The following is a 12704-nucleotide window of genomic DNA, read 5'->3' as shown; positions in this document are numbered from 1 at the left end:
TTTTTAGTCATGATAAATGTTTTAGCTATTTGCTACGACTATTTACTATTAATTATGTTAATTAATTGTAATTAAATATTATAATTATTGTAGCGTGCCATGACAATTACATAGCAATTATCAAGAAAATTGAAGGACATATGAGAATGTCTGCCTAAAAACCAACAAGTTTGGAGTCTTTGGACAATTTCATGATGCGAAGAATTTTAAAATTTTTGAATTTTTATTTTAAAATATATTTTATAGGGTGGTCTATGGTTGGATTTGAAATTCATTTAATATAAGAGTAAATTATATTTCATCATCTGAAATATACTTATTTTTACATTTTGTTATCTAAATTTTTATTTTTTCTGTCAATTTGTCATCTCAACATTGCGAAAATTTGCACTTTGTCATAATGATTGTTTTTCCAATAGAAAAATCGACAAAAAAAATGATCATATAGGGCAAAGTGTAAATTTTTCAAAATCGTGATGGTAATTTAATACAAAAATAAATAAAATAAATGAAAAAGTATAAAAACAGGCGTAATTCAAATAACAAAATATAATTTACCCTTGATATTAAGTCATTTCATTCAAATTCATTTTTCTAATTCATTTTTCTCCTATAGGTTTCATAATTCTTTCAATAGGATTATAAGCCTAATAGCTTCCACGGCCCAATAGTCCAATCTTTGATGGGTCCACAAAGTTATTGTAATTGTACTGTTTACCAGTGGGTGTGAGGTAGCAGATGCGCTGGGCTTTCCTATCTAATGGTCATGGGTTCTTTAACTCTTTATGTTTGGGCTTTTTAACCAACAAAATAAGAAGTAAAGGCAGGTTTAGATAATTTGAAAAAGGGGTTAGATAAGAAAGGTAAATTGCATCATTTTTTAAATCACATAGAGGTAAATTGCACCTTTTTTTAAAGGGATATTTTGTATTTTTTTATTATCACAGAGGGACCTTTGAAAAAAACGAAAAACAAAAAGAAAAGCAATTTTACTTTCTTCGACTCAGAGGGTGTTTGGAAAAACTTAAAAAGTGCTTTTGAACTTTTAGCTTAAAAAGAGATGTTCGAGTGTTGGACTTTTCTACTTTAGCTTTTTTGTTTTCTAGTTTTTAAATTGAATATTAGATTTTTCTAGGTACAAGTTAGAAGCATCAAATTTCACTAGAGAAAAAAAAATTAGCTACCATATAAAAAATTTATAATAAAAAGCCAAAATCCGTAGTAAAAAGATTTTTTTCTATGGAAAATTTGCTTTAACAAAATTATCATATTTTGCTACGATTATTGAGTCCTAGCCATTACATGTGTAAGAAAAACAACAATCATAACCCTTTTGCCACGGATCTCTATTTGTAGCAAAATAGTAATAAAATTAAAATTTAATTTTGCATTTTATAATTATCCAGATGTTGTTTTTAATATTTATTATTTTTATTTTGTAGAAATTTTATATTAATATAGTTGAAAGTATTATTAAATATCAATATATCTAAAAATTAAATTACATTACAACAATATTGCATATAGTTAAATTTTACATATAAATAACTAAAGAAAAGTATATAAAGTTACTTTAAAGGAAAGAAACATTTTTTTTTACGTTCACAAACTTCCAATGGACACATTTGTTAATAGTTTCCTAATGGCCGTAACATCTTTACTCGATTGTTGTAACTTCTTATTATGAATGTACTTTTTCCCGACATACACTCTAAAAGATTCAGTTGGAACTCCCTCTTGGCCAATCGTATCTGACGACAAAATAAATGAACTCGTGTCCTAATTCCCATTTAAAATGATTTAATAATAATTTGATCATTTTTGGTACGTTGACACTGAGACGTACACAATTTATTTTTCAAAGACACTTTCAAAGTAATATACATATGTTAAAAAAGTCTGAGTAGAATTGACAATAAGTTTTTTTCTATATTTCTCCTATCCCATCGCATTCTTAAAAATTTGCTCCTTAAGCTCCATGTTTCTTTCTAAACTCCGATTTCTTACACAACTTCATAGTGAAATGTATGTGGAAATTTCTGCTGCCGAAAAATATAACATTTCTGCCGCAAAAAAGTAGCAAACAATGGAGGATGATTTCTTGAACAACTGAGGGTAGCTTCTTCCATTAATTGTTGTAATTTTAATAAAAATTACATGAAGAAATACATAAACTAAGTTGAGAAAAAGAGAAGAAATGTTTGTCCCATATAGGAGATTGATGGGAATTCATAAGTATATAAGATGTTGTAGGAGTATGTATAATACACTCATATATCTTTATCCACAGAGAAAGTTTTAGTACAATAAATTCTTAGTTTAAAGTGTTATGGAGATTAGAGTGAATATGGAGGTGCTCTAAGTGTCATAATTGGCTGATGTTAATGTTGCATTAAGAGGCGAGGTTGGCAAAGCCTGTGTAAGTTAAAGCCATGTCTCATTTTTCACATGCCAAAACCAGACTTCTCTCTCGGCCTCTCTCTCAAATTTTTTAGATTTGAGCTTAAATTTTGTAATGAGTTTTTGAGTGTTTGATCGAGGTGTTCATCTGTATAATACTACACTTAAAGAACTGTAACCATCTTATCTTGAGAGAAATTACGTTGTACCCGGTGTACTGCTAATACGGGACGTATATTTTCTTAAAAGCAAACAGTGAACTCTACGATTCAGTTAATTACGATTTTTATTAGACTGATAATTTATTACGATACAATTTTCGTTGTAAGTTTTTATTTAATTTTCTATTGTAAACAACAATTAAACGATAAGGTAATGTACTTGCCACGTAGTTGGTGCACAATTTAAAAAGAGTAATCAATCATAAAATAAATGATGTGATTGGTTGGATTTGATCAGATCTAATTTAAATATAAAAAAAATTAATATATATATAAAGAAAGTTAAATTTGGATTTTAATAGTAGGAATGAGAAGATATGAAGGAGCATATATGTTAAAGTCTTGCATAGTTGTTGCTTGCGTAGATATTCTGAGATTATTTGGACTTAGACGCGGAATGGTGTTAATAGTCAAAAAAGTAAACATTCTACTTTGAAAATGTCTTTGCTGCCATAATAAACTATTGTTCATGTGAAAATCAACTGTAGCTTTTTCATACCCCAAAATATATTCTGTCACAAGTTGGCCTTTTCAGTTGAGCAAAAATACAAGACAATGACGTATTTAAGTTTTTTCATATAAGTGCATGTTTGTCTTACTTTATGTTATTTATTATTTTTAGTCATATTAATTCAATTGATATATTGCTCAATTTATCGAGATATTTGATGTAATCATATATGTAATTATTATTTCAAAAATAAAAAAAGAAAAAACTCTGTGTATATGAATACTGAGATATAGTTGTTTTTCTTTCTTTTTTTTTGGAGGGGGGAGGGGGGAGATAATTTTAATTTTAGTCCTCTATATTTATTATCAATTCGATTTTGATACCTAACGTTTCTATAAATTTATAATCATTCAGTTTTTGCTATGCCGTATGTGACAGTTAAAAATGGATGATCATATGCACATGTAGGTCACATGATAGGCCTGGAGAAAGGGCTAGTGCATCAACTCACATCCGTATTCTACTAAATTTTAAAATCTCCAACTTATTTGTCGTTAGAATTGTAGATCCCATTTCACAAATAAGGATACATGGTCTATTTTTTATAATAGTATTGTTGTTTTGTGTTTTCTTTCAACATTTTTGTTAATTTAAAATTATTGGTGTAGCGGATCAATTTTTAAATTTGTATCTATTGAATTATCGATTAAATTGCAATCTATTAAAACAAAGGGTTAAATACACTTTGCATCTTTGAACTATACATAAAATGCATATACACTCATGAATTATAAAACGTAACAAAATGGTCCCTCATGACATACACTAATTTTTTTAAGATAAAATGCCCTTATTATTTACACCCCTAAAAAATCTCTATTATTATCATTCTTCTAAATATAATATGAATTATTATAATTTTTTTATTTAAAATAAACACTACCCAAAGTTTATAATTCTTATACTGAGTATAGAATCTATATAAACTCTATAAATTTACAATTCTTATATTCTTTATACAACTGGTAAAAAATTTAGATAATTTTTGCCTGTGTTGTTATATATATTGAACTTTTTTTAAAAATAAATTATCAATACAAATTTAAAATATTACATCAAATATATATAACTATAAAAATATGCAAATCTATAATATAATTAATATATAATATTCTATATTTTTAAGTAATGATTTAATATATTTTTATTATGTGGACATGTAATTGAATAAAAACTTATATAAGTTATATAACATAATTTTTCTATAATATTATATGCATTATACATTGACACATATTTACATATACTTTTCAACACAATTTATTTACTTTGTAAAATATATTTGCATATATTGAGCTTATAAATATTTTTTGTGTTCCATAATTTATTAAAAAAATATAAATTATAAAAATAAAATATGGGTAAAATTTTAAATTATTAAAAATAGTTTGGGAGAGATATTTTAATAAAATATATTAAAAGTAGAATAAAAAAAATATAAGGATAAGTGAGAAGTACATTTTTATTTTAACAATGTGAAATTATTTTGTCGGGGGTATTTTTTAACCTTTAGAACACCAATATCATCAAAATCAAACCACTAAAAGGCACTTTTGCTAACTCTTTTGGAATTGTCAAAAATCAACATAATTGTTTTATATTTTTTAGCGTGCCCTAAAAAGTAGTCATATCATATTATTATATTTATTTATTATTGTTTAAAAAATTAAAAAGAAATAATGATTTTAGAAAGAAAATTATAAAAAATAAAGGTTAGCAATAAATGTTGATTTTGGCTATACTGTCCATCTTTGAACCAAACAACTTTTTTCCAATTATGAATGTTGATTTCTTAGGAGTTTTGTCAATTATGAATAATGGCAATGTAGAGAATATCATCATTTCCCACTTAAATCATCTTTTTCCAAATTTGCCATTCATAATGACAACAAGATTTTAAGGCCACATTTTCATTCTAAGTCATCAATTTATCATCACACCAACAAATTATTGATACAGTGGTCGTGAATGATGTTTTTGTTTATATTTTGGGTGCATTCGGTGATTTGAATTTGACAGTAGAATTTGGAGAAAAAATTTCAAATAATTTAATTTGAAATTCATTCATATTCAGAAAAATGCAGTTCAAAATAAGAATTGAAAATTTTGAAATTTTTTAAATGTAAAATTGCAGAAAAATTCAAAAGAATTGTCGTTAAAGATTTGAAACCTGTAATTTTAAATATTTCATTATGCCATATTAATGAATTTAAAATCAAAATGTTGATCCTTATTGGACAATTATTACAAACACAAAAAATTAATCAAAAGCTGAGTATCATTATAATTAATATATATATATATATATGTATGTATGTATGTATGGAACTATGAATAGAAACACGTTTCTTGATTGTTATTTTAAGGAATAAAATCGTTTTTTTTGGTAAGAAAAAGAAAAAGCAAAATAGATATTAGAACAACTCTAACTTCCCAAAAAAGAAAAGGGTCCACTCAGCTTCGTCTGCTTGTACTAAAGAAATATATTTCAGACACACCCACCTTCTTTATGCTACCGTCACAGGGATCTCACGAACCGACAAATGTGGACCGTAGGATCTTCGTTTAGGCCCTTGGGTTTCAACGATATCAACGGTGAAAGATAATCTTAGGGTTCAAGAAGTGACGGGTACGTGAGTTTATCAGAGCCTGCTCGAATACATGGTACCCGGACACATTCTCTCTCCCCCTTCTTGTTTGAAAGAGGAGACATTAAAGAAAAGCTTAAGCTGCAGTTTACTGCCGTTAATAAAGTGATTATGCTGCTAATATTTGACAAACGGAGGCATTCAACTTGTGTTTTCTTATCAGAAAAGCTTCTGCTCGAAGAATAGGGAGATCCTCTGAGAATGTTGGGTGAGTTCTTCGGTGCTTTTCTTGCTCCAATTCAAGTTTCGTTTTTTTTGTTTAAGTTTCGTCGGGTTTATTTGTATCAATCTTGTTATCTGGGCTTGTTTTTGCTGGTTTTGGATCCGATTTGCTGTCGAAGGGTTTGTTGTTCCAATGATTTTCAATTCCTGACAGCATCAGGACCATATGTGAAATTCATGTTTTAATTGGGCTTGCTGAGGTTGCGTCTTTGTGTACAGTGGTAGGTAATATGAGGGTTTGCTTCTAGGGTTCTTGGGCAAGCTCTGTTTAATTGGTGCTGGGATTACCTTGATCTAGTGGCAATTGGTTGATGAGAAGGGTGAAAGTTGTTTGAATTGGTTGTTTTTGTGTTAATTTTGTGATGGGCTGGATGTTTCAGCTGTTGGGATTCATTGGAAGTGGATGTAAGGAAGTATCTTTTGAATGGAAGTTCAGTGGCTGCTTTCTTTTGCTTATATGGCTATTAGCACAAGGATAAACATATGATTTTAACTGATTTTCTTTTGGAAAGTTTGGATCATTGTCGAAAGTTTCGATTGGCGGAGTAGAATTCGTAGTAGTGTGTGTGATTTGTTGGCTGCGGTATCACCAAGCTTAGGTAAAGTTAGGGGAGTAGTTTCCTTTTCATAATGTTATATGTTTATATGAATGCATATTTTTACTCTCAATGCTGTCTGTTCAAGTTCTGAACATGCTAAATTATTTGATCTTGAACTTTGCTGCGCGATATTCTCGTGGAATGGAAGGGGAGAAGTTAGGGGAGTAGTTTCGTTAAGTGGATGTTGATATCTGGCATGATCTCTTTATCAATGTCACTATCGTTTGGGAAATTGGTCTGGGAATTTTGTCGGGACTCCGTCATGTATGCTAGCATATGTTGTCTTTATTGTTCGCATCAGTTGGTGTATTGGGGTTTTGTTCAAAATATAATCTTCTTTTCTTCAGATAGTGGTCTTTGTTCTGTTATAACACTGACTACAGGCTTGAATATGGCATATATGAATTCATCCTTTGTTTATTTGTGCAGTTGTGTAGACAAAAGACTAGAAGGGCTCCATTGCTTCGTATAATATGGAGCTTTGCAATTGTATTGAGCCACCATGGCCAGCTGATGAATTGTTGATGAAGTACCAGTATATTTCAGATTTCTTTATAGCATTGGCTTATTTCTCTATCCCTCTGGAGTTGATATACTTTGTTAAGAAATCTGCTGTATTCCCATATAGATGGGTTCTTGTGCAGTTTGGTGCATTTATTGTTCTTTGTGGAGCAACTCACCTGATTAATTTGTGGACATTTACCATGCATACAAGGACTGTGGCTGTTGTGATGACTTCTGCAAAAATTTTGACTGCTGTTGTGTCTTGTGCAACAGCACTTATGCTAGTACATATCATCCCTGATTTATTAAGTGTCAAGACAAGGGAGCTATTTTTGAAAAATAAGGCTGCAGAGCTAGATAGAGAAATGGGCTTGATTCGTACACAGGAAGAAACTGGTAGACATGTTAGAATGCTAACTCATGAAATCAGAAGCACTCTGGATAGACATACGATACTAAAGACTACACTTGTTGAGCTTGGTCGAACGTTGGGCTTGGAAGAGTGTGCATTATGGATGCCCACACGGACAGGATTAGAACTCCATCTTTCCTACACTCTTCGCCACCAAAACCCTGTTGGTTTTACTGTGCCCATACAACTTCCTGTGATCAACCAAGTTTTCAATACCAGTCATGCTGTAAAAATTTCTCCAAACTCTCCTGTTGCCCGACTTCGGCCTGCTGGGAAATACATGCCTGGGGAGGTGGTGGCTGTGCGTGTTCCACTCCTGCATCTATCCAATTTCCAGATACACGATTGGCCTGAACTATCAACTAAACGATACGCTTTGATGGTTTTGATGCTCCCTTCAGACAGTGCTAGGCAGTGGCATGTCCATGAGTTGGAGCTTGTGGAGGTGGTGGCGGATCAGGTTTGAGTCCATCACATCTCTTTCTTAGTCACATGCAAAATTGTGGACAATTTTCGATTGTACTGGATCATTACTGATGTTTTGTTGTTTTTAAAAAGCAAATTTGACACTGGTGTCAGTTTGTTTATATGCCAGATAGGTCAAGAATTTAGATAAAATTAGATATTTAATGTAGTAGGAGTCTCACTCTTGCCCTGTCTCAATTTTTCATAGGGCCTTAAAAAACCCAAGTAATGGTGGTTTTCACTTTTAGGTAAGTGATTTTGCTATTGGTGAAAGGATGATCAATGGATTTCAGGGATCTTTTGTATCTGCGGCCGCTTTAAGTACACTTATTGTGCGTGATCTTGGCTAACTGCTTGCTTCTCATTGTAGAGTGTACTGCTGCTATTTATGATGTAGTTGAGTTGCCAAAAGAGATCTTCATTGATATATAATGTGATGAACTTCTTAATATATAGAGAAACGAGATGTAAATTGTTAAGAAGATGACGAACTTACATGTTTGAGAAACTTTCCATCTTTTCATTGGTTATATTTACTGCCTTCGAATTGTCATTCAGCTGAGCTGAAGGCTCTTTTAAGATTCCTTGATGCATGAGTTCACTATGATGACTGATGGTTTTTTTCATCAGGTTGCTGTTGCTCTTTCTCATGCTGCTATTCTGGAAGAGTCAATGAGGGCGAGGGATCTTCTTATGGAACAGAATGTTGCACTTGATTTAGCAAGAAGAGAAGCAGAGACAGCTGTTCGTGCCCGCAATGATTTCTTGGCTGTCATGAATCATGAAATGAGAACTCCTATGCATGCAATAATTGCTCTCTCATCCTTGTTACAAGAAACTGAGCTAACGCCTGAGCAACGTCTGATGGTTGAAACAATCCTCAAGAGCAGCAACATTTTGGCTACCCTTATCAATGATGTCCTTGATCTTTCAAGGCTTGAAGATGGTAGCCTTCAACTCGAGATAGGAACTTTTAGCCTACATTCACTCTTCAGGGAGGTATGATATGGTGCATTTATTTTTATTTGTTCTGGAATTTCCACAAAGGTGAAGCAAATTATGATTTGTGTTCTATGTAATCTTTTGATCTTAGCTAACTGAAATGTGCTTTTCTTTGTAGGCCCTTAACTTGATAAAACCTGTTGCATCCGTGAAGAAGTTATATGTTACATTGAGTTTGTCTCCAGACTTGCCCGAGTATGCTGTTGGGGATGAAAAACGCCTAATGCAAGTAGTCTTGAATGTCGTCGGGAATGCTGTAAAGTTCACAAAAGAGGGTGGTATCTCAATATCCGCCTTTGTTGCAAAATCAGAATCTCTAAGAGATCCGCGAGCCCCCGATTTTTTCCCTATCCCAAGTGATAATCACTTCTATTTACGTGTAGAGGTCTGTTTTGTGTGCCTAACTAATTTGTCAAGAACTTGATTGTGCTTACTCTTTTAAGTTTCTGATAATTGCTTGTTTGATATTTAGGTGAAAGATACTGGTTCAGGAGTCAATCCTCAAGATACTCCTAAGCTATTCATGAAATTTGTGCAGAGCCAGCCACTTGCTGCCAAAAATTCTAGCGGTAGTGGGCTTGGTCTTGCAATTTGTAAGAGGTAATGTCGCATTCATGGTTCTTCTGCAATATTGTTTGTTTTTTTTCTATGTCACAAAACCCTTTCAAATTTGCCACCCCTTTATCTGGATTTGCGTGATCAGGTTTGTAAATCTCATGGAAGGCCACATTCGAATTGAAAGTGAAGGTCTTGGAAGGGGTTCTACTGCTATCTTTATTGTTAAACTCGGAATTCCCGGACGCTCGAATGAGTCTAAGCTTTCATTTATACACAAAGGTCCAGCAAACCAAGTGAAGCCAAATTTTTCTGGGCTCAAAGTCGTGGTGGTGGATGATAATAGGTTAGTAATGCATGCACCTTCTACAACTTGTTTTTTGGTTCCAGTTCTCACTATTTGTCATTCTACAGAAGGTTCTTATTTCCATTCACAATTATTTATTTTGTTAAAGTTGTTGAATATAATCATTATTGCAGTTCTTATTTGGATGAATTCCAGTTGCATGATGGCGAAATAAAAGATTATATTTTCGTTCTGTATGTGCATGTAAAGTTGATGGTGCAATCTCGTTATCTATGTTTTCAGTTATATCTTTTTGACGTCAATGATGTCCATTAATGACGCAGTGTCGGTCGTATGGTAACGAGGGGTCTCCTCGTCCACCTAGGATGTGATGTATTAGCTATTGCTTCAGGAGACGAGTGCATTAGAGTTGTCACTCATGAGCACAAGGTAGTGTTCCTTGACGTGACCATGCCAGGCACCGATAGCTTTGAAGTTGCCGTCCGGATACATGAAAAATTTGCAAAACGTCCAGACAGGCCTATCATTGTAGCGCTTACAGGAAACACTGATAGAACGACGAGAGAGAATTGCCTGAGGGTTGGCATGGCTGGAGTCATACTGAAGCCCGTCTCAGTAGATAAAATGAGAAGTGTTCTGTCTGATCTCTTAGAGCATGGATATCTGGTTGAGTCTCAGTAAGCCATAGGACAAGTTTGCTGGTCTGAGAGACGAGGTACATTCTTGTGCCAAATGGATTATAGTGAATATATTGCGCTGAATCGCCGCCTGTCGATGGAAGTTATGGTTGGAATAATTTGAATAGGCGAATTGAAGGCTGGTTTGAAATGTGCCGTGATCGTTAGAATGACGATCACGAAAATTGACAAAAAGTTGTGAAGATGACTGTTCTGAGGATTAGTTGCAAGGATGTAGCTTTGCATGCACAAGAAGCTGGAGCTCATTTGACTTTGTTCAACTTCTGTTTCAATGTAAGATTTTGTGCATGCAGTTAGTAATAGAGAATTATGTCCTTGATAATATCTCAGTACTGTGTAAGAAATATTATTATAGAGGAATTTAAGAAAAGACAAATCTTGTTGGCATTTCCTTGCTCTCTTACCTCTTCCCTGCAAACCTCAAGAGAGATCGATGTAATTTTATTCTTTTTTTAAAAATATGAAGTCACTTAAACAAATCTAAAGATTTGTTATTTGGGATTTGGAATCTCGATCTTCAAATAAATCAATCCAAACAAAATTTTTAGTTCATAATGGAACTATTTTGGACACAAGTGAATTACACCGTGCATGAAGTTACACTTATTATATAGTTAATTTTGTCCAATTCAATTTCATCTGAGCAAATTTTTTTTTTTTTTGTAAATAATGATATTTGAGTATACATTTATATTCACCTCAAATTAAAATTGAAAAGAAAAAAGAACATTATTTGACTTTTTATTATTATTTTCATATAATAATATGGTATAGACTCAGAATCCCATCTCAATTACACACGACAAATATAATTAGAGTTGCGTTTGCAATTGGCCATTTATTTAAAAATGTGAATAAAATGTGACAGGCAAATAGTGTGGTGGTGTTTATTATTCTGCGGGAAACCCTTTCCACACCATCACAAGATTGTCTTAACTTCAATGTCCTACCTAATTATGCAAACCTGTCAGTCTCCCACCGAGCATGTCTTAATCTAGTGGTTAAGGTTAAATTTAAATTTAAATTATATAAATAAATTCAAAAAGCCAAGGTTTCGGATTTTATCCGATGTGTGGGTTTCACTTTATGCGAGTTATTGTAATTTGTTTACGGTCATATTAATATATTGGTTGAATCGAGCGTTATTATTTTTAGTGTATCAATGTACTGATTGAATAGATGTAATGCATGTAAAAATTATTCTGACCTCACACATTTTTAAACTTGGAAAATTAATGTAGCCTAAATTATTATTAATGTTATTCTCATGAAATAAATGGATAGGAAGTGTTATTCTAAAAGTAATTTTAATTAATTATCAAGTTGCATATATAGTTGTTCCAAATTAATACACTTATTGACTTGATTTCACATTTTTACATTTATACTTGGGGTTTTCCGATTCAGAAAAATTAACTTATTTTTATAGGTAAATTACGTTGATATTCCAAATTAGGTCTAATTACATAAATACTTTATATTCTTTATAAAATTATAAGTACACCCCTTGAGATGACAGTTATAAGTACACTTCCTATTCAGTGGTAAATTTAACACAAATACCTTATGATGTGTACATCACAATAAACACGTATTTATTTAATTAAATCTATTTTCAGAGGGTGTCGATGTAATTTATCCTTTTATTATTGAATTCAGATTGTAGACGACTTATACCTAAATATAGTTAGGTATTAAGACATATGACTTATGTTGCACGCAACATATATACGAACATTTAATATGTACGCAAATCATTTTTCACTTGTGGTAATTTTATTTTTCATCCAAAAATTAGAGTATCAAATCGTAGTTTCAACTAATAATTTTTTAGTTTAGTGGTTAAGGTCGAGGTCCCGTAGTTCAGTTCAAAGTAATGGTGCGAGTTCCACCAGATGTGTGGGTGTTTGTCTCATTTTTATGTAAGTTTGTTGTAATTTGTTATTTCATAATTTTTAGTTGTATCGGTGTATCGATCGAACTGATACATTGCTCAGTTGTTCAATTTGTTCAAATATCGATATAATAATATAATTACCATTTTTATCTCAAAAAAATAAAAAAAGTCGTAGTTTCAAAGAAAATAGAAAATGAATTTGAAAAAGGAACTAATTATTTCTTTTTTTACCTTTAAAATGGTTAAACCAACTTAAGAAAATA

The 12704-nt window shown here is 31.9% G+C and overlaps 1 protein-coding gene across 1 annotated transcript; it reads left to right on the top strand.

Moving 5' to 3' along the window:
* The first annotated feature begins 5818 nt into the window (after positions 1 to 5818).
* Positions 5819 to 10931, top strand: ETR1 (Signal transduction histidine kinase, hybrid-type, ethylene sensor). The gene is made up of 7 exons (XM_011084545.3): positions 5819 to 5988; positions 7031 to 7977; positions 8613 to 8981; positions 9103 to 9369; positions 9457 to 9584; positions 9688 to 9885; positions 10170 to 10931. Exons 2-7 carry the CDS (start codon positions 7075 to 7077, stop codon positions 10525 to 10527), a joined length of 2223 nt encoding a protein of 740 aa, XP_011082847.1. The 5' UTR covers positions 5819 to 5988; positions 7031 to 7074; the 3' UTR covers positions 10528 to 10931.
* The last annotated feature ends 1773 nt before the right edge of the window (positions 10932 to 12704 follow it).

The sequence above is a fragment of the Sesamum indicum genome, linkage group LG12 (genome assembly GCF_026168435.1).
Source record: "Sesamum indicum cultivar Baizhima isolate 11 linkage group LG12, ASM2616843v1, whole genome shotgun sequence".
NCBI classification, from domain to species: Eukaryota; Viridiplantae; Streptophyta; class Magnoliopsida; order Lamiales; family Pedaliaceae; genus Sesamum; species Sesamum indicum.
The sequence above is the reverse complement of the archived record's forward strand: the minus strand, read 5'-3'. Positions and strand labels throughout refer to the sequence as shown.

Coding starts and splice junctions, on each gene's coding strand:
- ETR1 (XM_011084545.3), top strand. CDS start 7,075: ATGGAGCTTTGCAATTGTATTGAGCCACCATGGCCAGCTGATGAATTG. Junction 7,978..8,612: donor TGGAGGTGGTGGCGGATCAG/GTTTGAGTCCAT, acceptor TTTTTTCATCAG/GTTGCTGTTGCTCTTTCTCA. Junction 9,370..9,456: donor ACTTCTATTTACGTGTAGAG/GTCTGTTTTGTG, acceptor TTTGATATTTAG/GTGAAAGATACTGGTTCAGG.